Here is a 25462-nt window from a genome sequence, read left to right as displayed (position 1 = left end):
ATCCGACAACGATCGAGGCGGCTTACGAGTGGTGCCAAGCTGAGCAGAACTTCATTTATCAAAAACAAAACAAACTACAAAACAATAGATTCAACTCAGACCGCAATAGACCCTATCAGAGGGGTTCGTACCAGAACAACTCCGTTGGTGGAAATAATTACTCTTCCAATAATTACGGGCAAGATTATCGTGGAAATTGCTATTCCTCGGGAAACCCGTTCCGCCAAGGCCCCAACCAAAGCCAGCATCGTTTCAATAACAACAGGCAGAATAACGACAATAGAATGGGAGGAAATAATACTGATCAAAATCGTAGCAGTACCTCACGCAGGCCTGCTCCCAATTTTAACAACATTGACGACAGCTCAAATTTGCAACATGAAGCCTCGACCGACAAGTCGGTTACATAAACAAAAAAACGCACGGTCTATCTCTTCCCTATATAGTTATCACTCTATCCTATTCCCCAAAACCACTAAAATTCCTCATCGACACCGGTTCCACTTATTCTTTTGTAGACCCAAGCCTTATTCCGCAAGGTGCCATACAAAAATTAGAAAATGATGACCGAATCACAACAGTTCTGGAAAGTTATTCGCTGACCTTTAGGGCTTTACTACCCATACCAATAGAGTTTAAAGAACATGGAGAAATTCAGTTACTACTTTTCAAATTCCACCCATACTTTGATGGTCTTCTTGGAATGGATTTCCTAACAGACCGGAAAGTTAAGATTAATATTGAGGAACTTAAAATTGAAACCCCATTCACCACAATCAACATTATTACAGAAGTTAATAGAGGAACAGACGAACTTTTTATCCAGCCCCAAAGTAAAACCATAACAAACTACCAGTAAATCTAATGGAAGGTGACTTTCTCTGTAATTCATTAGAGGTAGACAGCAACCTTTCTGTTTCCGGGGGACTTTACACAGCCTCAGACGGCCATAGCTTCTTCGAAATAACTAACAATTCCGGGACTGGACAGATCCTATGCCTCGACCAACCATTGAAGGTACTACCATATAACAAAGAATGTTACGACCAAATAAACGGGGTAACACTCAACCCAAGCTACCAACAAATAAGGGGCAATCTTAGCGAACAAATTTTAATGGACCATCTAACGGACGAGGAAAAACAAGGGCTGGTTAAAATTTGCAAAAAATTTCAAGATCTTTTCTATGATGACGCGACACCTCTCACATTTTCCAACACGGTCAAGCACCCTATCCCGACCACCGACAACATACCAATACATGTCAAAACGTACAGATATCCATATATACATAAGGAGGAGGTCCGAAAACAAATATCCAAAATGCTTGAACAAAATATTATAAAAAATAGCCACTCCCCTTGGGGTGCCCCCGTGTGGGTATTTCGAAAAAAATCTGACTCCCCCGAACAAAAGAAGTGGAGATTGGTAATAGATTTCAGGAAACTGAACGAAAAAACCATCTCCGACAGGTATCCGATCCCCAATATTAACGACATTCTTGACAACATCGGTAGGGCCAAATATTTTTCCACTTTAGATTTGGCTAGCGGGTTTCATCAAATCCAGATGGACCCCAGGGACATGGCCAAAACAGCCTTCTCGGTGGAAAACGGACATTACGAATTCACGAGAATGCCCTTCGGACTGAAAAACGCCCCAGCTACCTTCCAAAGAGTAATGGATAATGTACTAGGCGAATTAATAGGAGACATCTGCTTAGTCTATCTTGACGACATCATTATATTCTCTGCCTCCCTCCAAAAACACTTAATGGACATAAACTCTGTATTTCAGAGATTACGCCAAGCCAATCTAAAAATAAAACACGGACACGTATAACGGAACCATCTTATACCTTAGAAGGAATCACAGATATTTTAAAACAAATTTTAACACCAAACAAGACCTTGGCAGTTCACTCACTCGACGAAATTTTCGATATAACTCAAAATGCTTATACCAAATATTTCGCAGACTCCGGTTTGTATAAGATTTACAGATGTCTCATTCTCTTACACGAGCCTATCGACCCGAACGAAATTAACTGCCTAATAAAAACTCATCATTCTAACAACAATCATAGAGGTGTGGAAGAGATGTACCAGCATCTGAAAAGGGAAATTTACGTACCCCAACTAAAAACTCTAATCTCACAAGCAATCCGGGATTGCGAAACCTGCCTTACACTTAAGTACGATAGGTGTCCACAAAAACCACCATTTGTTTTACCAGAAATACCGAACAGGCCCCTAGAAATAATACACACGGACATATATACTATCAATAATAATTATAACTTAACAATTATTGATAAATTCTCCAAATTCGCTCAAGCCTACCAGTTAAACAACAGAAACTCAATTCTTGTTATCAAAGCCTTTAAAACCTTCTTTTGCCAGTGTGGAATACCCAAAAAAATAATATTTGATCAGGGGGCCGAGTTCTCTGGTGCTATTTTCAAAGACTTCTTGGCACAATACGAAATAGAACTTCATATTACTTCCTTTCAACAGTCCAGTAGTAACTCTGTAGTAGAACGTTTACATTCCACTCTAACAGAGATTTATAGAATCATTTTAAGTAAGAGAAAAGAATTAAAATTAACCATTGAACACGATGAGATACTTTCCGAAACCATAATAACCTACAACAATGCGATCCACTCTAGTACAAATTTAACTCCATTCGAACTTTTTAGTGGCCGCACTCACATCTTTGAAAAAACAATCAAATTCGACAGTGAACACGATTACCTTAAAAAAACTTAACGAATTCCAAACTGAACTATACCCGACCTTAAAGAAACACATGACGGACGCAACGAAAAGACGAATAGATCGCTTAAACGAGAACAGGACAACCCCCCTGACTTACCGGTTGGAACTTCTATTTTTCGTAAGGAAAATAGGAGAAATAAAATCACACCTCGTTTTAGTAAGCACAAGGTTTTACTGGACAGCGGAGTAACATTACGAACAATAAGGAAACAAAAACTACACAAGCAAAAAGTTAGGAGAGCTGTAATACAGACAAATGACACATAAGCATACTTGCGAAACTTGGTTAATCATACTCCCAATGTAATTTTACAGATTGACCTTGGGAACAACTCAACGGCTCGTTAGCGAAATATTGGATAAAGACCAACCAAAGTGGTAAAATCATTTAAAATATTTAAACATGTAATTCACCTAAAAACTTATGAGGAATCGGCAGCTAAAATACAGGAGGTGATAGGAAACCTACCCGACGAACAGGGTTTTGAAGATTTGAAACTCACTTTACATCAAAAATTATCTCAAGTTCAACAAAGACTAAATTCCTTGCTTCCCAACAATGCACACTGGTCCCAAAGTCCAAAATTTGTGCAGTAATTAGAAAAATGGAGATATACGCTTGAAACTTGGTACAGTTAATGGTTGTTGGATATAAAAAGCCTGTGCAAAAATTGTTTGCGATCGGGCCACGCCTTCCTTACCTCCCCTTATAAACAACAAAATTACTCATACGTCCGTTTGTCAATTGATATTGCTTTCAGTTTTACATGGCTTAGATTTTAGTTTCTTATCAGAAAATAAATATTTTAAATGAAAAAATAACTAAAATAGAAAATGAGGAAAGTTTTCGGCTAATTTTATTTATTTTTTTTATCACATATATTTATTAAATTAATCATTTTCTACATCTAAATCAAAAGAATAGTCATTAGTAAATTCAGTTGTGTCCAAGTCATCTCCATCATCATGTGCATCATCTGTATTAATATTATTATTTAAGAAATTGACATTTGGTTGTCTTAACAGGTGAATAACCTCTATTGGATAACTGTTGTATTTTTTGTTGGCAAGTAGTCTATCGTTGATGTAAATGCTGGAAACAAATGGATCCGACGAATCGAGTGCTCTACAAAAAACATCTGTCATGGTATTCAGTCGACTATTTTGCCTTGCATGCGAACGTCGATCATTTTTATAAATCTTGTTTCGAGCCTCAGATGCGTTCTCACCTAGACAGCCAAGAGGTAGGGGGGATGCGGCTACGATCTGAGACCCATGTACTAATATTTTATGTACCGTAGCTGACATTGGGTACCATGGACATTTTTTCATGTATAAAAAAGATTAACGTCGTTATTATTTTTAGATGAAAGATCGGCAGGCTAATCTTTGCTTTAATCGGCAACTTTCTGCATCATAGTTTAGTCGTGGGCGTCCTGCATTTTTGGGGGCCTCTTCCTTAAAATCAGATGGTAATAATTTGATTTTGAAACGTAATGCGAGCCAATTTTCATGCTTCTTCTTAAGTCTTGAAACATCCCGGTTACAATTGTTTAACCTTGTTTTTAATGCAGCAACAAAGTTTGCTATTTTCTTGTCTATTGAGTTCTTTATATGTTCCTTTAATGTTTTAATAATATGCTGCAGCACAAAATCATAAATACTTTTATTTTCACGACCATTTGCCAGCCAAACCTCTACCATTTCAGCATAGCTCAAATCGTTGTTGTCTGTCAAAAATACAATATTTCATGGAATCGGGCAAAAACGGGCAAAAAAAATTAGTGTAATCAAAAAATATATATGTTAAAGATAACATCTGTATCAATAGTTTCTTAAATACGATTAAATACTATATACCTTTATTGCACGGAACACGACAAAAGTTAGGTTAGAATTGCTAAAACACATAACATCACAAAAACACATATTAATAAAGAAATTACACATATAACAAATATTGCAATATTACATAATATTTCACATACCTGCACAATTATCATCCATTTTGAATTATTGCAATCGAGATATTAGATTTTACACAATTTGTTTTCTAACTTTGCATTAATTTCACGAGAAAGCAATTCTAAAGTTTGCGGTAAACTGAAGGCTGCCAGCGATCGCAGGGATGCAATTTCAATTGAAACTCTATTACTTTCAATTGCCTTGAATATTACTCTATCGCAATAAAATATTGTTTTTGCCCAACTCTTAAAAAAAAAATTGGATTCTTGCACAAATTTTGGACTTTGGGACCAGTGTGCAATGGGGGTAATAGGCCCAGGAGAGGATTAATTAATGGATTAGGCCGCATAGTTAAAATAGTTTCAGGAAATATGGACGCCTATGACGAGGCAAAAATAAACAAAGACTTAGAGGCCTTACGCAGTAATTCCGAAACGAACCTTATTTTCCAAAACGAAACACGTATAAGATTTGAGGAAATAACTAACCACATTAACAGGGAGCAAGAGCTTATAGGCAATTTTGTAAATTCATACCAGAATAAAATCTTTAAACAAATAGATGAGGAACAGAAAAACATTCAACTTATCCAATATATAGACAGGATTAATTTCAACATAGATTTACTTTACAATCACTTAAATAATATAGCAGAAAGCCTACTATTTGCCAAATTAAAAATAGCCCCGAAATACTTATTAAATTCTATGGAGCAACCTGGAAAATGGATTGGCAGTTTCCAACATAGAAGAACGTGACACTACTCACCTGTCAATCATATACTTACTCGTGGCATCGTCAATCCTGATTACAACTGTGGCTTGGATCTTTAAAAGGAAGGAGATAATTTTTTCCCCTACCCCTGCGGACCCCATTGTCACTCCCGCCATACCTTCATTATGGCCATCGTTCCAAGTTAAGGGGGGAGGAGTTACCGCTGATGTCTTCCCGATGACATCACCTCCACCCAAACCCCCCTCGGGCATTGTCCCACTAACGGCGATGCCGTTCAACCCGGACATAGGATCGCCAACGCAGCGGTTTCTGGATGCCGGCTTAGAACCGATTTGTTCCGGGCAAAATGAATTTTTATGTGTTGTACTCTTATTTATGCTGCTGTAGTAAGCAGTTTTTATTTTTTTTTATTTATTTATTTATTTTTCGGTGTTAAAGCGGAGCTTCACAAAATTGAGTCTTGCCAAACCAAAGTATTAAACCCTAATATACACGAAAAATTACTGTTTTTCGAGATTTCAACGTTAATTCTGTTTGCACATCTATTACTAACACAGCCACCCGAAGCAGAGCATTACTTCTTTCACATACAAATAGACTAACCCTGACACCAGAAAGAGTTTAAAAAGACTACATCCATCTGACAACTGGTTACTTGAACGACCGGGTAATGGAAGACCATTGTTAAGGACTTTCTATTTGTGCACTACTAGAATTTTTTTTCTTGTGTGAAAATGAATTAAGTTTCACACACCACACAACCAAAAAACCAATTACGTTAAATACGCCTTTGTAAATTAACAGTTTTAGTTATGTTAAAAATGTAAACGAAATGTTAATAGCTAAGCTGTGTTTTACGGGGCTGTTATAATGGGTTCTTATGAACTTCGAATGGTATTTAAATCTCAGTATAATGCTTACATCGCCAAAAAATATATATAGAAGACTCCTTACGTTTGAATAGACTGAGGTTCCTCATTTTTCGGCACTCCCACTATGTTAGGCCAGATAAACTTATGTATGTTGTGGCCTTTTTCTTTTGCAGTGAGCGTTTTAAACGAAATGTTTACCAGGGTGCTAAATCTGCAGTGCAATATTCCTTGACGACGCATTGATTGTCAAATGTATAAAATTAAAACGATCTTGCCAGGTGTTCTCGTTTTTCTGTGTATTTCTGACGATCCTATTAAAGCTATTGCTGCGGCTTGGGAAGCTAATCGCTTTCCGATGTGAGGTATTGCTTTGAAAGTAACAACAACCATTATTACCGCCAAGACTTCCGCGCTTTACTTAGCCCCAGAGCAGTTATTTTGGCTGACCTCAGTACAATTTACATATTTGGATACCGCGTTGTTTATGACAACAATGTTCCCACCTGCGTGATGAGTTTTGTCTGATGATCCTTATCTGATGAGTCTTATCTGATGAGCCTTAATAGCACCATGCTCCCTCTGAATATGTTTTTTTTTGTATACAAAGAGCAGTTTTAGCACCAACTGTTTTGGAATAGGAATTACCGCCTTTCAAAAATGGCCTGATAGGCCTTTAGTGCTGCCACAATTAGAAATTTTGTGACATGGTATGCAATTATTCTATTATATATTCTCATAAATGTGCCTTGTTGTGCCAGCTGTGAACTGTTTTATGTTTGTATCTGTAAAAATTTTAACCATCAGCATAGACTAGCAAATAAGTAGGAATTTACCATAAATTTACCATTTTTTCACTTTGTTGTTTCTTTTCGCAAAATTGGGGTTGTCTAGTAACATTTTTTACGGAGCCGTTCTTGATGTATGGGAATGCAAACACCGCTCCGGAAAAGCCACAAAAAGGTAATCATTCGGTAAATGAAACCATGTGGTATATTAAATGGTTTAATGTTGCCATACCTATTTAAACAAATATGACATATATGAAGAGACATTTTCGACTCGTTAAAGTATTCGTGATCAGCATCCTGGCAGAGTCGATCTAGCCTTCTACCACCTCTGTTCAACCGTTCGTCCGTTTCTACAAAAACTAGTCACCAGCTATAAAGCTGTTGTATTTCTGTTGAGTCGGAACGGATGGCACGAATAAACCATATAGCTCCCATAGGAGCAATAGGTGAGAATCACGGTTCAAATTTGATTAAAATTGGACGACAAAATCATCTACCTCCCATCAGTAGCGTAGATAGGGGGGGATCAGGGGGATCAATATAAAATAATTTTTTTATAATGCAACTTATCAATGTGAAAAATGTGACCAATTTCTGTGCAAGACTGTGCAACGCGGATTATTACCGCAGTGTAAAATAAATCTTACAAAAAAACAGGAAAAGCTATCTACGCCACTGGCCGCATTGCTCGGTCGAAAGCCGTAAGCACCGTTACCTGCTAAACGCACACTTGCACGGTTTGCGTAGGAGGCGTGTACACGGAGGGCACCGTTACTTTTAAACATTACACGGGCACAGAGCGGAGAGCGAGTCCCGTTACCGGTACACGTCTCCGCGAATAACGGAACCGAGGATGCGCGAAAGAACCGAGGTTTCGTCAGCGACGGCGCTGCACGGAGCAGGTCTTTCCAAAAAATCATCATGATGAGCACGAGGTGAAGAAGGAGCGCCAGGGAACAGCCAGTGGCGAAATGAAGACGGGACTCCGATTCCGTCCTCCAGTTTCTGGCGTCCCCCCTGGTGTCGCGATCCCCGTTCCCGGTCAGCGAGGCTGACGCGGAGTCCACGGGCGAAATCTCGGACGTAGAGTTGCCGTCCGAGGAGGAGGACGCAGGCCCGAACGCGACGGAGATCGGACAGGTCGTCGCAATCTCCTCAGGAGGAGGAGGGGACGAAGACCGCCAGCGCCGAGGTGTCCTCGGACGAGGACGACGCGGCGAGCTGCGAGGGACCAATTGATCTTCCGCCGGTTGAGCAGGGCAACGGCAGGGCTCGGGCTGATCTGTCTAGGGCAGATACCACCGTCGGGCAAGCCCACCCCCGGGGGCACGCGGTCCAGGGTCAGCACCCCGAGACATGGCAGGGGCATCATGACTATGGTGTCGCTGTAAAGAAAAAAAGGTTTTAGTTACAAAAAATATTGCAGTTGTCAAATTTACTCATCAGTTTCTCCAAAACAACGAGGCCTTGAGGAGATTAGGGACGGGGGCGCCAGACGATAGGCGGTCGATCGATAGTTGCGAAATACTGGATTTCTCAAGAAACGATCACACGGAGGCAACTTAAGACAACGGAAACGATAACGATAACGGCAACAACGAAGGCAATGCTGGTCCCACTATCGGTAAGTGCGATCGAGACGTGTTCAGTAATCGGGAATCGGAATGGTGATTTCAAACTCGGGGAAATGTCTGGGCGGGAAATTCAAATTCTAGTTCAAGTCTTTCAGGGAACTGTCTGGGGAACAGGCTAACGCAGCACAGCCAGGGGAAAGTTAAAGGTCTTTCAGAGCGCTGTCTGGAGGGAGTCTTACGAGGGCAGCTCAGGGAAAGTTGAAGTCTTTTGGGGAACTGTATGGGGTCACGAGGAGAACGAGTTTGGGCGGGGAATTTGAATGAACGAACAACATGGGCGGGGAGATCACCACTTTCAAAACATTTCCGAAGAAAAGGGGATATGTGAGGAGTCTTAAAACTCCCAACAAATCCCGATGCAGGAGAGCTGCCTAGCAACAGCGAAGGAGGCGAGAATGCCGGAGGAGTTACGGGCAACAACAAGGTTAAACGGTAAACAACGGACCTTGGACCCGGGCAAAGCGGGGGCACCGTGTCCACCACGCTGGACATTGGACTCTCACACGGCAAGGGCAACAAGGGCGAACTGTAAATTGGCGGACTTCGTACCCGCACAAAGAGGGCGCACCGTGAACTAACGGTGCGGCAGTGGACCTTGGATCCGATCACGCGAGCTGGAGAAGGGAAATAACGGGACCATCACAGGCTATAAAAAGGCGGCGCAAGCGCAGCGCACGACGAAGTAATAGTGCGAGAATCAGAGCGAGTGCGTGTACGCGAAACCAGTAGCAAGTTAATCAAGTGCCGAGTACCAGGATCAAGATCGCAAAATCGAGACGCCGAACGACTGAGAGGCTTCAACGCTGAGGCTTCAAAGCTGAGATCCAACGGGTGCTAGGTCGTGGTTAAGTCGAGCTCAGGGAGTCCTTCCGTTGAGTCTGCGATGAAGGTGGTTGGGCGAAGAGGCCAAACCTAGTTTTACCTGCTAGGCGATACACCTTGCCGACACAATCCGGACCAACTTAGGGAGCCTGCGATAAAGGTGGCTGGGCGAAGAGGCAGAACCTATTTCTACCTGCTAGGTGAAACACCTTGCCGGCCCCGGCAGTGAGGTTCACATAACATCCAGAGTCTCGAAGGAGCCGTCCGAGCCAGGTTCCAGCAAGCAGTCGACGACGAAGAGCGACGCCGCAGAAGACAGCGATGAGGAGCGACGCCGCAGAGGACAACGACGAGGAGCAGCAGTAGCGGAAGAGACGAATAAAACCGTTACGATCCCAACAGATTTGGTAGAGAAGTCTAAATTCGTTAATTCGTTCGCAAATACGCAACGGGTCCTTGCATATATTTGAAAATTTATTAACAAACGCAAATTTGACTTAGCAGTGATATGCTTGGCAATTATTCGACAGACTTACTGGCCAATAGTTGGTCGAAAAACAGTAGTTCATACCACCCATCTTAGACGCAACTGGCTTGTAGGCATGCATGCTATCAGAGGAGGAAGAAAACATGGTGAAACACCTTTTCTATTCCTGCTCGACTCTATGCAGTACTGGATTGAATCACAAAGGCTGCCCCTTCCTGATCAGTCTCACCGAACTGGGAACAACAAGCCCATAAAGGTTTAAACAATTTATGAAAGCGACCGGATTGGAGCTAGGCTACACTAGCTGCAGGAGAGGATATTTGACGGCCGGCCTAAATGAAAGGAGGAATCGTCAAACCAATAGCGCACTATTCACAAACGTTGTTTAACGCAGAGCGGAGCTATGAACTAGAGGTGGAGAACTATCGATAGTGGGCGCCATCGATAGTCGACGATAGTTTATTTTAAACGATCGATAGTGTCGATAGTGCCATCGATAGTGGCACGATAGTGTAGCCCAACAAAAAAATTTTTTTTAAGCAAATATAAAAATATTATGCTTTATTTTAACTAAGTTACGATAAAAAAAAGAATGAAACGAATACAATAAAATATGCTTTATTTCAGCCAAGAGTTGCGATTTAAAAACAAAAGAATGTTAACATTTTTTTCTTTGAGCCGGGTTCGCCTCTCCGATATTATTTGGCCCGCCTTGCTGAATGTTCTTTCAGACTCCACGGACGTAGCCGGAATGCAAAGATATTTGGCGAAAAGGCTCCCAATGGCAGGGAAATCAGTTTGATTCACCTGGAAAACAGTAATATACTTAATTATATGCAATTAATAACTCGGCACTTTTAATTAAGGCATACCTTCATCCATAATAGAGGGTCGATATCTTGTCCGACAATTGCCCTTTCCAGATACTGTTTCTTAGTTAAAATTGCATCGACTCTTGAGTTTACAAATTTATTCATGGAACGCTCACCCAAAAAATCGAACAAAGTATCCAGTAAACTTGAATCCGGTGCTACGGGTTGATTACTTGCGGTCTCTTTAACTGGAAAATTGGCCAGCTCATTTTCAAAACATGTTGCTGCTTGTTCAGCGTTTGAGCTATGTTGAAATCCACTTTTTTTGAACCGTGGATCCAAAAGCGTAGCCATCCTGCAGACTGTTCTCTGCTCATATACGGAAAGACGTTGCTTGATTGATTCCATCAATATTTTGTTTAAAGTTTTTCAATATCTTTCAGCATAAGTATTTCCTCAGCAGTAAATGGCTGCGGTGCATTCGTTGTTGATTGTAAAACTTTGGCAATGGCATCGTTCATTTTTATAATACGCTCAATCATAAAATAAAACTATTCCACCTAGTGGGCGTTTCTTGCAACAAAGTATATTCTGAGCCTTCTTGAGCTAATTTGAGCTTTTCATTTGATATAGTGTTTTGCTTGAAAAATCGAACGATTGATTTACACTTAGTAAATAAAGCTTGAAGCACTGGGTCATCAACTTTTAGGGCATCTTGCACCACGAGACTTATAGTATGCGCAAAGCATGGCAGATTGCGAATATGCAATAGATCACATGCTTTAAGCATGGAGCTGGCATTGTCGGTAACAATACATACAGTTTTTTCCAGAATGTTCCATTCAATAAAAATGTCCCGCAATGTATCAGCAATGTTTTGTGAACAATGATTAGTTGTGCTTAGAAGTTTTTTTTGTTGCTAAGGATGCTGTTTTTAATTCGTAGTTATATACGAAATGACCCGTCACAGTCAAAAAACTAGCATTGGCACTTGATGTCCACAAATCACACGTAACTGCGATATTCGAAACATTTACAAGGATTGCTGATAACTTGGCAGAAGTTTCGGTAAAATAATTATACATCAGCACATCTCTTAAGTGCGTCTTGCTGGGTAATTTATACCAAGGATCCAATACATGAGTGTATTGCACGAACCCTTCGTTTTCTACAATATTGTAGGGCTGCACATCTTTGGCAACCATTTCAGTTAGAGCTTTATCTATGTCAGTCTTTCTTTTAGAATTTGAATCATACATGACGGCTCTTTTAAAGTATGACGCCACAGAGTTCATGCTCGATCTGCAACTGCTGCTTGTAGATGTAGTGACGTTCCTCTCAGCACGTACAACTTGTGTGCTCGATTCTGGGCTCTTTCTTTCCACGCCAGGATGGAACCTTTTTAAATGGTCGTGCAAGTTAGATGTATTGCCGCTTGTCTTGTATTCTTCGCCACAATCGAGACATTTGGCATATTTCTTGTCGTCAGACCTTTTAAAATATTTCCAAACACGTGAAATTTTCGACTTCTTTTTGTTACTCTGTCGATTTGGTTCCAAATCTTTTTCAGAGTCTGTGCTGGAGGAGCACTCACAGTCCGGCTTGTCGGCACTTGATGAAGACATTTACTCGACGTTTACCTTAAATTTAACAAATTATAGATCAAAACACTTACGTATATAATATAGTAAACATACACAGATTTAAAAAGCGATCCATATTAATTTAACTAATTGTTTCTTGTTTTTAAATTTTTCCTCGTTTTCGCATTTGACGCCGACACGGAAAATGCGCGAACAAATTTTTTAGGGATGTAAGAAGCGCACTATCGATGGCACCATCGATAGTGGATGGGCCAGTATCGAAGGTGTCTGCTGCCATCGATGGTGGCTCGATAGTGCTAAACCATCGATAGTGGCGATAGTGCCATCGATAGTTCTCCACCTCTACTATGAACCACTCGGTTCATAAGGCTGTCTCGCTTATTTTCGGCGTCAACAAATTCCATAACTATCTTTATGGCCGTGAATTCACCTTGATGACAGACTATAACCTGCTTCTAGGCATATCCACACAAATCAGATGCTGAGACGAGCAATTTTCTTGAGTCCGTACGAATTACCATTACAGATCGTGCTACTATTCGTAATAGCCGAACGGCACCTTTTCATCCTGCGGCCAATGGACAAGCTCAGCGAACGGTTCAAAGCACAAAAGTCTTTTTTAAGAAGAATGTCCGAATATCTGTTTAGCCAACATTACACACCATACTCGACTATGGGACGCTTGCCAGAAGACCTGCTCCTCAATCGAGAGCTCAAATCATTCCAGGTAAAAATACAGCCTTTGAACCAATCGATAATAATGGCTTCACCCAACATCGCCGACAGTGAGCAGCGCTGTAAGCACAGGCGTTATCTTTGGAAGAAAAACAAGACAGATCCAGGCGACAGCAACAACCCGCACAAAACTATTACGCATCTTTGTGTTAAGAGGTGTGGTGCATGCGTACAGTCTCTAACCAATGCAGATCTTACTGCATCAGCGATATTTCATGTTTGTTAATAAACAATTAAATATACATATGCTTGCGCATACATAAAAGTGTTGAAAATCATAATCGTTACGGCAAAAACATTAAATGATAGGTTTTACTTGTAGTGATAAAATATCAAATAATTAAATAAATACAGTGACAACTTGTGCCAAGGGTGCAGTGTTGGCAATAGGTTTGAAGTCGTAGACGTACCCCTTTTAAATCTATATTGACATGGAGATATACTTCATCTGTAAGGATGTTCAAACAAACTATCTCTGTAGTTGCTCGTATTCGATTTAAAAAAAAAAACTTTGTGCACAGGGACATGACGGGATGTGACAAGCATCATCCTTGATGATGACAACGTCATCAATCGCAAAATTGGCATTTTGATGTTTCTACTGATACCTTCGGTGCAGGTACTTATGTCGCCATCTACGCTTAATTCTTGATGCGGTTTGTTACTGAAAGATATTCGATTCATTTAAAAAATCGTCGTTAAGTTATTATCATTGAATTTGGCCATACACAAGGGGCTTGAGTTAGGAACTGTTTACATATTTGCGAGTCATGTGGCGAACTCTTTTATGGGGGGAATGAACTGCCAATAGAGCTCATAGCTTCTTTATAGTAGTGTTGGGTAAACTCGCTCACTTTGGTTAACAAGTTCAGTTGCTCACTTTTTATTGAGTGAACAAACTCACTTTTTTCACTCAGTTGTTCAGTTGTTCAGCAACTCAATTGTTCAGTTGCTCACTTGTTCACTTGTTCAGTTGCTCATTTGTTCAGTTTTTTATTTGCTCAGTTATTTAGTTGTTCAGTTGATCAGCTTGCTCCCAAGTTTCAGTCGCTGACAATTTTTTTGGTTTTAATACTGTCTTATTTGCCCTTAACATCCCTCTCATCAAATATTTTAAAATAAGTACATGTCAAATGGCGTAGTACCTGAAATCATATACATATTCATTTAAATAATATAAGAAAAGAACTAGTCAGCAAATAAAACAATTGAACAAATAAACATCTTAAGCTTGGAATAAAGAAATGATTTTATCATCAGCTGATTTTCAGCTTGTAGTAAAGTGCTTAAAATAAACTCGATAGAGCTGCCAGATTAGATCTGGGTGAACACTGCAAGTGAAAACCGTTCTTCGTAGTGATTAAACACAGCGTGCTTAGTCTTTTACTAGAATTTGTTTGCTTGTTGAGTAATTGCAGAAGAGGCTGTTGTTCGTAATGCTCGCGAGAAAGTCGTCACACACATCGATGTTTTCAGCTTCAGTAATGTTTTCAGCTTCGCCCCTTTTTTCTGAAGGTGAGGTGGAGGGAGATTGGAGCATTAACGCCATTTTGGTCTATGCCATCACAAACTAGAGAATTTTAGCACCCACCAATTATGTATTTTAGCCTGGACTGTGACAGTGCAATTGTTTTTGAGGTACTTGAGGGTTTCTCCAGCCATGCGATAACGATAATGGAATCTGACAACAAAAACGTTTTTGACTCAGGAAGTTAAGTCGTTTTAAAGGTTTGTTATACTAATTATGCAATTAATGCGCCCCGTTTAGGCTTTTCTTTTTGAAAAGCGCAACTTTGTTTACTACATGCTATCCATCATGGCTTAGAGTTAAGCATAGTATGCTTCTCTTATCCGTCGGAGAATCCAAGCAATTAGCATGGATATTTTTGTTACCGTTTTGCATGGAGTTCGCGGTCTAATAACATATTTATACGCGTACTTGCTTTGGGAACCTCCAAAAATTCGCTATCTAACCGCTGCAATGAGTTGGCTCTGGGCATATTCAGTGCCCTCGAATGTGTGATCGCCGAACGTAATTGTGTTCAGTTAGAAATCGTTTATAATTGCTGATTGGTTTGGACGGAATATGTAAGCAAATATCCTAAAAACGGGAATTTCATGCAAAATTTAATGTTCTTGTTATGGCCAAAGGCTTCGTTAGCACACATTTGCATATACGACCTTTAAAATCTATTTTTACAAATAATTTATTTATATAATTTTCCTATGTCATTTTAGGTATAGGTAAGGGGCAAAAAGTTAGAGCGTGTCCCAATAGACAATCTTTTTTTTCGAAAATCCAGTTTTATATAAGTAACATTCACACAAAGATTTAAGGATTTAAACAAAAAAAGGCTGTTGGTGTAGCATCCGCCTCGAAGGACCATGATTTTGCAGGATGATCCACGAGATATGGGTGGATATTTTTAAAAATATTGCTGTTTATATTGCGATTTGCATGTGCTTTCAGTTTGCGCAATGGGTTTCAAAGCGCTTGGTGGAAGATGACCACTTTTATTGAAAAATCATATTTTAGTTATCATCATTTTCACTTCGGGGGTCCGTCAACAAGCTGAATTCTTCAATTTGGGCTTCGAAAACCCGCGCGTCTTCTACTGTTTGGTAGAGCTGGGTTTGTTCCTCATGCTGGTGTCGGTATATCGAATAATTGGGTTTAGAAACACTATCGAGGTCTTAAATTCAATAGTAATCAATAGTGGTAAACGCAATAAAAGTTGTACATCACTACATTTGGCGATTAAAAGGGGGTCCCAAAATGAATAAATTCGTGCAAGGCGCAAGCATTCAAGTTAATTCTCTTAAGAAAATTATGATTATGTGTAAATACCCGAGCTCGCAAATAACAGTTTTTGAAATCTAAAAATATCTGTTATTTTCGGACCGATTGCCCAAAGTGTCAGAGTTGAACCATTCAAACTATCTTTTGAACCAATCGGTTTGTGCTCTACCTAAATCGATTTCGTATTTTCATTCCGTCTTGTTCATCGCAAGCGATGAAAATAAAAGTCTTTTACGTTTGAGTGGTTATATTTCACCTGCTTGTGCTTGTGAGCGAGATTCCTTACTTTCGAAAAATAGCATATGAAACTAGTAGAGTCAATCGTCTCCTCGGGTTGGGGCAGATATTAGACCCAATTTTTTATTAGAGCTCTTGTAAAAGGAAAACTTGTATAACTTAAAATTGATGTTGCTATCAGGATGGACAAGGCTATATTAGGCGTGAACTTTGGTCATGATACAGCTACAATGTACATCAAGGAGAATATTACGGAGATCATACATGATCACGGTATAACTTTTGATCAAGTCTTAAGGAGAAATATTACTTGCAAAAATGGATAAATTTGCAAAAAAAAATGTATTCTAATTAAGGTGCATGCATCCACTTTCAGAAGAAGGAGCTCTCTTCCGACGGTTATATCTGTGCTGCTAAAGAAGATTCTCCGTTTTCGGCCTATTTGGATGGCGTAGACACTGGCCCAGACCAATGACCAACTTGTACAAAGCTATGCTCTCATAGATAACTTCGACATGGTCACTTGCCATTAAATTCGAATATTTTGCTTTTTTTTCACACCTAAGCGCGAGAACGAGAAACCACTGAAAACCAAAACAAACCCAAAGGAAAAGACCGTTAACGCTGAGTCTTTCATTTATTTGCTCTTCTGCTAAGTCCCAATATGTGAGCGTTCAGGCGGCACACTCCTTAGTTGTTAAAAGAGCATAACAAGAACAACTCAATTGAGATCAGTCAACCGAAAACCATAACAAAGAGAAACTAAGTGTTCTGCTCAGAGCGAAAGCAAGCGTGCAAGATTTTTTCTAATGTTTAAGTGCAGAGACCGTAAAGCGAAAAATGGTTGACAGTTATTTGCGAGCTTTGGTAAATACTCATAATAATTTCGTTTCTCAACAAGAACTTCTGGGTCTCGAAAAAATATTGAGCCTGAAACTTCTTTTTAAATATTTTTTATAGTTAGCTATGGAGAAAGTACATTTTACTAGTGTGATTATTTTATTAGAATAAATTTTATTTTTATATTCAGAGTTTCCAAAATCCCAAACAAAAAAAAAGCCATTCACTTTTTTTATACACTTGCAGAGGGTATTATAATTTCAGTTAGAAGTTTGCAACGCAGTGAAGGAGATATCTCCGACCCTATAAAGTATATATATTCTTGATCAGCATCACTAGACGAGTCGATCTAGCCATTTCCGTCCGTCCGTTCTACGCAAACTAGTCTCTCAGTTTTAAAGCTATCTTAATGAAACTTTACCAAAAGTTGTCTTTCTATTGCAGGTAGTATATAAGTCGGAACGAGCCGGATCGGACGACTATAGCATATAGCTGCCATAGAACAATCGGAAAAATAAATGAAAAAAAATTATAACTTTGCTGTTTTTTAATTTTTTGTTTAGGTCTTCGACATTTAGTAATAGTTAAATATTTCATGAAAATCGGACGACTATATCATATAGCTCCCATAGGAACAATCGGAAAAATACTTGAAGAAAAAATATAACTTTGCTGTTTTTTAATTTTTTGTTTAGTTTTTCGACATATAGCAATGGTTAAATATTTCAGAATTATGGTTTAAATTTTATCAAAATCGAACGACCATTCCATATAGCTCCCATAGAAATAATAAAAATATATAAAAATAACTATCAAATAATTGAGCTGCAAATCATTATAGCTTCAATGTTTTTAAACATATACGCAAGTAAATCATAATTTTAATGTTTTCAAAAATGTTTAATTCTTGCAATAGCTGCAAGGGTATATCAACTTCGGCTTGCCGAAGTTTGCTTTCTTTCTTGTTGTGTACAAGTTAAAAGATTGATTATGAAAAATCAAACTTTTCTTTATTGAGTTGGATTAAGAACTGATTTACTTAGGTTAAACAATTGTTTTTTATAGCTAAGCGTCGATCCATTGCTGCCGCCGTCTCGGCCGATGTTGGTGATTCTGCTGACGTTCTTTCATATTATTGGTTGCTGCTCTTGGTCGCCGTTGCCGTTGACCAAACTTAATTGTAATTGGCCAGTGCATTTTAATTATTGTTTTTATTGTATGCACTTAGTTGAGTTCGATCAACTTTGGAAATTGGCTATTCTGCATTCCCACGATCGCTGATTAAAAGGTGCAAGCTCAGCACACGTGGCGAAGTTCGTTTGAGCTTTATTGAGGGCATTGCTTTGCTGTTAGTTGTGCAATAAATGCTCTCTTCTTCGGTTTGGGAAATTGTATTATTGAGGGCATTGCTTTGCTGTTTGTTGTGCAGTCGATGCTTACTCTTTTCTTCTTTCTGGGAAATTGTATTAGTTTGGGTGTTAACTTACACAATTCGAAACTCTATTTGGCTTAAGTGGCTGCAACTCACATGAGTTGTCATTCGCAGAATTCCATTGCCAACTTCCTTGCAAATTCTTTTATTTAATTGTCATTTCCGACATTGATTTAAAGTTGATTCGGTCATTATACGATATGTGTCGATCTCAAAATTATAAATTAAATGTTCCGAAGATATGTGAACCATTTACATTTGATCTTCACTTTTAACTGGCAAAGGAATAATTAAGTTGGATGCCTACTAAACAATGAAATGTTAGCTTTTATTATTAATTTATTTTCAATAAACAAACCTCTAGCGGTGAGAAAAGTATATACTTCTTTAGGTTCTGTACCCGATCTTTTTCCTGGAAGAACTTCAGTTTCCGAAAGACTGAGCTTAAGTTTCTTGATGAATTAAAATATAGATATTCGTCGTCATCATGAGAGTTTTGGAATGTATCCTCAGATAATCACACAGCTATGGTAGCTTACTTTAATTTAACAGCAGTGGATATATAAATCTTACTCAACGTAATATATATTTGTACTGGCAATTTTTCGCGAATCACTTCAGCATGTGTATCATTCAAAGTCCTTGAAAATAAAACTGTGACTGATAGATTGTTATTTAGGCAAAGCTTACAAAATATCCAAAATTTTTTAAAGACTTTACTTTTCTGTTTTGTAATATTTTTTTTTTTTTTAATTCTTGTTGACTTATTAATAATTTGACAGTTCAGAATTGCGCTTTTAATTTTATTAAAATCGGAAAACGACCATATAGCTGCCATAGAACTATCGAATAATTGAGCTGCAAATCATCATTGCTTCAATGTTTTTAAACATATACGTAAGTAAATCATAATTTTAATGTTTAAAAGAATATTTAGTTTTTCCAATAGCTGCAAGGGTATATGAACTTCGGCTTGCCGTAGTTTGCTTCTTTTCTTGTTATGCTTTACAATCAGCTATTCTGAAACAATAAAGCATTATTTTGTATAGAAGTATAATCAAATTAATTGAAAAACAGGCAAATTATAATTTTTTCATATGATTTCCCGATTGTTCCCATGGGAGCTGTATGATATAGTCGTCCGATCCGACTCGTTTTAACTACTACTAATAGCTTTAAAACTGATAGGCTAGGGATATGGTTAGATCGGCTCTTCTATTGATGGTGATAGGGTCATGCATGTGTCCTTCTGACTAAAATTATAATACCATTTATAAGGATATAAAAACTAACAAGAAAGTTGTCTGGCTCCCAGTACAACATACAATTTGTCATAACTTCGTTGTTTTTAAAATATTTGCTTGCATCTTGATCACTTTTTTGCAAAGTATCTGATTTCATACTAGTTTGCTTAAGTTATAAATAGTTTTAATTTTAATTTTCAAAAAATAATAAATATTTGCAGTTTTTGTTGCTTAATAACTTTCGAAAACATTCATGCAGAGAAACTTTTTGTATCCCAAATGTTGAGTAATCTCGAGGGCTAAATTCGTAATAAGTTAAACAAAAATCAGTTCTAACCATTTTAAATAATTTGCAATAAAAGCAAAAAATAGAAAATTTAAATAATGGGTGTCATTTGACGCGTGTTTTCAACAAAATTTTAACTGTGCTAAAAAAGTGGAATATTTTACCAACCCTGACTATATGGTGCGCATCGTCACTACATGTCCATTGTGATATAGTAGTCTCTCTGCGCATGCTTTCCGGTGCTTATCGGCTCCAGTGCTCTCGTCTGTGCCAAGCCTTGATATAACTAATATACCTAGTTTTCACATACAGTTATAGTTGTGAAGAACGCTTTAGGATTCTTAGAGTTTCATATTGTGGTTCAATATTAAAAATGTTTTTTATGCAAAAGCATGAATCAGCTGCAGCACCGGTGCCTGGTGTGGAATGTTATTGAATAATTCGAACGTATCCAACTTCATTGAATGTTGAAAATTTAATATTAGTTAGCTTATAACATATATTATTATCGTGCACGCAATTTGGAATAACGTGTTTTACTTTTATCTGCTGCTAAGTAAATTGAGTTTTTCCGTAACAAAAGACACACACCACATACTTACTATAGGTATTTATTTCAACCTTAATTGTTTTTTTGTATATGAAACCGATTTCTATAAGCAAAAATGAAAAAGTGAAATTTAACAACTTTGACACGATTGTTTTAATAATCTATTACAATATATCTAAAACTTCCCAAAAAATTAAAAATATAGCTGTAAAACCGAGAGACTAGTTTGCGTAGAACGGAGGGACGGACGGACGGACGGACAGACGGAGATGGCTTCATCAACATCGTCTAGTCATGTCAATAATTAATATATATATACTCTATTGGTCGGGAATGTATCCCTGACTGCGTTACAAACTTCTGACCAATTTAATCTTAACAAGACCCTCAAGTTCAAGAGTTATTTATGAAAAATATTTTTTCTGAATTTTTTATAAGCAAGAACGAACGCTATATTCGAGTTCCCCGACTGTTAGACATCCGTTACTCAGCTAACAGATTTTGAACTAAACATTCCCGCACAAAACAATCTGGGCTTAGGTGTCACCATGTATTGAACTGTATTGCAAACACTAGAAAGTTAGTTCGTCGTACACCCACACCCCCCGCAACCGGTTCTTTCGCTTTGTCTCTTTACATCAGCGATCTCCAGGCCCTATCTTATGGTTTGCTGGCAGAGCAATTAAATTTGACATCGAAAAAAATACAAATTTTATTTTTTTGTGAATGCTTTAATTGTAATTAATGCTTAGAATGCTTAAAAATATACCCTTAAGAATAAGATATTTTTATATTTATGTTATATATATTTATATACTTATGTTATCTCGGCAATGTATAATACTACATTACAAATATTATATAACATGTATAAAATATTAATGTTATACCACGATTTTTAAATTATTAATTTCATTTGTATATTTTTCCAGACTCTCCAACACAAATGGGTTCTTTGCAGTCTTTAAATATGGATTCGAAAATTCGACAATCCTTTGTACCTGATTACTCCGTTCGTGCTATATCTGATGTAATATACATTGCAATTAAAAGGGTTTTATATCTCACGGCAAAAAAAGCTACTTTGCTGGAAAAGAGCCGTAAATCAGGAACATTTTCCAGTGAGACATTTGATGACGAAGTGGAACGTTTATTACACTCTATAACAGAGGACGAAAAGCCAAGGTTTCTTGCACCAAATCAAAGTACAAGACGCCTATCGAAACCTATACGAAGCTTGAATTCTTCGCCCACGAATATGGAATTATCTCACGATGAGAAAAGCAACAGTGTCAGTGAACCTATTAAAGATGATCAAAAGAGAAGTAATCCTGAGCATACGGATAATGCCTCATTAAGTAGTTTAGTTGCTTCTGAAGCAGGGGATCTGCAAAATGGTGAACATGATGACAGAGAAGCAACAACAGCTTCCGTGCCCCTTTTGCCAAAGCTTGATGATAGATCTGAAAGTTGGCAAAGAAGACCTCAATAACAAAATGAAGTCAAAATCTATTTTGGGAATTATTGTAGATAATAAAATTTCTCGTAATATTCTAAAGCAGTTTTGAATTTAAAACCTTCAAAACTTATAGCAACTTGTAACAAAAAATTTGAAGTTTAATTTACTTTTGTTGTTCCTCAATTTTTGTGTAAATTTAGTTAAAAATATTTAATTACAAAGTTTACAAATAATAATTTATTTTATATTTTTGTATTAATGCATAGATACCTTGCTGTAATGTAATTAATAGGTAATAAATATACAAATACATATATGTACATCAGGTGTTAAAAAAATGCTTTACCATCACCATTAAATACACCAGTTTTTGGTTTACAAAATTTTTTTGAAAACTAAACAGTTTTATTTTAAATTAGTCATTCGACACGTAAGCAGGTTGGCAATTAAATTTAATTATGACGTCACTTCAAATTTAAAAGGAGGACCACAAAATGTTCATACAAATTGATACCACCCTAATGTTCATATATGTCTTTATATATTTGTTTTCTTTATTATATACTTAAATTTGCGTTGCCTCGTAAATAACGTACTTAAGAAGTTATTAAAGCGACGTTGCCTTTATTTCATAGCAATTACTCCCTTTTCCTCAGAAATGGTTTTTGCTTCATTTAATAATATGCTATAGAGTTTGGCAACCAGCTTTAACATAAAAAAAAACTTAAATGTGTTCTTGAACACAGCCAAACTGGTGTCAGTCCTTTGCCACTTGCAAATACGTTAATAAAATAATTTAACAAAAAAGATTTAATCTTTTATTTTTTGTTTAAGGGTTTAACTGTGATTGCGGGTAGGTTTATATGAATAAATATGTAGATGCACTTACAAAGAAGTTGGTCACTATTTCAAAATTATTCTAGAATAAAAATGTTATACAAAATAATTTAATTGAAGGGGATCTACTGGTTAAATACTGCATGTGTTTATAAGTATTCGAGTTTTTTAAGCACGATCTTTACGGTCGTTGTTTATACCCGAGAGCCAAAGACCCCGCAGAAGGAGCCACGAGCACCCCGAGCGAAGCCAACGCCGACGGAATCAACAAGAGCACCCGAAACTAGGCGATCGACATCGAACCAACCAGGAACGACAGCACCAATTTTCATCGAAGAAGCGTCTATGTTAATACATTGCGATTATCAACCCGGCCGAGGGTCCAGTCGGAGAATAAAGATCGTTTGTATATCGCAGTATTCTGCACTTTATTGCTAGTCAATCGTGCGGTCACGTTTTATATAAATTTGGTGGGACGCATGCATAAATGTTGTAAGATAACATCACGACATAACTTGATTGTCTTAACAGTAAAAAAACAACAAGCAGAACGGAAAAGGAGGATTTATCTCCCCAAAAAAGAGGATTTCGCGAAAGTGGCGGCAAAGCTGGACTTTACCATGGAAGGCAAGTGAAAGAACATGCGTAGAGCGCTTTCAGAGGAGAAGAGAAAAGACATACGACATCAAACCAGTCACGGGTTATACACCTAGACGCCGAACAGCTTATAGCTAGTCAGGTCATGGAATGCTTTAAAGAGGCTGACAGAAGTAGGAATACAAGTCAAGACAGAAGACCGGAGCAGTACAGACCTATCGCACCAGACTACGCTAAAGAAGCAAAGCAAATGTGAGAATGGTGAGAGAACAATAAACACTGGAGAAATTTGGAGAATTCAGCGAGAGTTTTCAAACATATTTCCTGCCAAGGGGATTTTTCTCAAAGCTCGCAGAACAGGTGATGCAGCGGAAATAGGGTTTCGGGGAGCCATTTAAAGACTACCTGCAGACCATGATGAGACCACTCGGGTACTCCTTAAGGGAAACTCGCGAGGTTATCTAGGATCACTGCACGCCAGACCTGAGAACACATAATGTAGACGACTTGGAGGCAGTAATCATCCTGGCCGGCGAGTATGAGGAACTCGACAAGCAGCGGAAAGTATTCGTTCAATAAAACAAGTCTTCGCGAAATAAAGCAGCAGTACCCACAAAAACCACGTGCAGGAGATGCGAGGACAGTGGCGGAAACCAAGCACCTATCAACGGTCAGTAGACGCCGTCCAATATGATCCAAGAGGACGCACACCACACAGTCCGGGGCTACCAGAGCGCAAACCCGCATTGTGAACATTGAAGAAGCTTGTCGATAATGTGGCGGGCACGAGGGTGCCGAAACCAGTCGCTACTATTCTGCTGGATGAGCGACAAAATGGGTGTGAGGAGCGTAGAGTGCTGCCAGAGAGCGGAAAATAACCAGCGATCCCAATAGCAGAGAGGCAAGCCGGGTTTGCAAGGTGCGGTCTCTCCAAACTAACTGGCGAATTAATCGGAGAAGAGCAACAATTGTCCGCAGCGGTATAGATTGGTTCAAGCACATACAAAGCCACAATCGACTCCGGCAAGCTTTATAAGCAAGGAGCTATCGGATAAAGTTGCTTGCGAAGGAAGAATTTCAAGGACGAGACGGCAAGTTAGGTTGGCAGATGGCAGATACAGCGGGATAAACACACATCTCGAGGTAGAGATCGAATTCGGCAAAACACGATTGCCATCCTACCATGGGTAGTCGAATCGCTAGAATTGGGATGGAATTTCCTCACAGGAGTCGGCGCCGACATAAGGTATGCCGGACATACAGTGGTGATCCCAGAAAGGAAAATGCACGACGGATGGCTCGAAGAAAGATTGTCAGTGGCGGTTGTACAACACAACAACTGAGGAAAAGGATATGGACATATTCTTAAATACCGAGCTCGCGAACTTTCGAACAATGCGGGGAACATCCAACACAGCCGAGCACCGAATCATTATGAAGGACGAAAAGCCGATTAAGCAAAAATATTACCCAAAGAGCCCGACGAGTTGCTACAAATGGACTGCATAGAGCACTCGAGAATCCCGTACAGCTCCGTGATCGTCATGGTGAAGAAAAAGACAGGCCAGTGGAGACAATGTGTCGACTTTGGACAGATCACTGCTAGGTCAGCAAAAGATGCATGCCCCATGCCAAGAATAAACTTTATCCTAGACCAAATAGGCAAGCGAGATATATAATATAAGCAGTCTGGATTTAATAGATTGGCAAATTCCCTGGAAGTAGGCAGTAGGCAATTCAAGGCATTCACGGTGAAAAGGACTCTCCCAGTGAAAAGTGATGCATGACTGCAACCTTCCAACCAGCGCTGGATCAAGTTATTGGACCAGAGATGGCACCGCAAACGTCCGCAAATCAAGACATCACCGTAATCGGACGCACATTGAAGGAAAACATAACGCACGACGCCTAAGGCAAGGAAGTCTCTGGATAAATACCGAGAAATG

General features: G+C 38.7%; 1 protein-coding gene and 1 long non-coding RNA gene across 2 annotated transcripts in view; one reads left to right on the top strand and one right to left on the bottom strand.

Moving 5' to 3' along the window:
* The window catches only part of LOC108134810 (unextended protein), an 88867-nt gene extending 66390 nt beyond the window's left edge, over nt 1-22477 (top strand). Inside the window, exon 8 of the mRNA XM_041707195.1 lies at nt 21556-22477. Coding sequence (XP_041563129.1) covers nt 21556-22115 — 560 coding nt within the window. The 3' untranslated portion in view covers nt 22116-22477. The remainder of the gene's footprint in view (nt 1-21555) is intronic.
* Nucleotides 10686-12674, bottom strand: LOC121466794. The gene is made up of 2 exons (XR_005976982.1): nt 12593-12674; nt 10686-12535 (listed from the first exon to the last, which is right to left on the bottom strand). It is a non-coding gene; the product is annotated as an uncharacterized LOC121466794 (long non-coding RNA).
* Nucleotides 22478-25462: the final 2985 nt, after the last annotated feature.

The sequence above is a fragment of the Drosophila elegans genome, unplaced genomic scaffold (assembly GCF_018152505.1).
Source record: "Drosophila elegans isolate 14027-0461.03 unplaced genomic scaffold, ASM1815250v1 contig_153, whole genome shotgun sequence".
Lineage (NCBI taxonomy): Eukaryota > Metazoa > Arthropoda > Insecta > Diptera > Drosophilidae > Drosophila > Drosophila elegans.
This window is presented reverse-complemented; position numbering and strand designations above follow the sequence as displayed.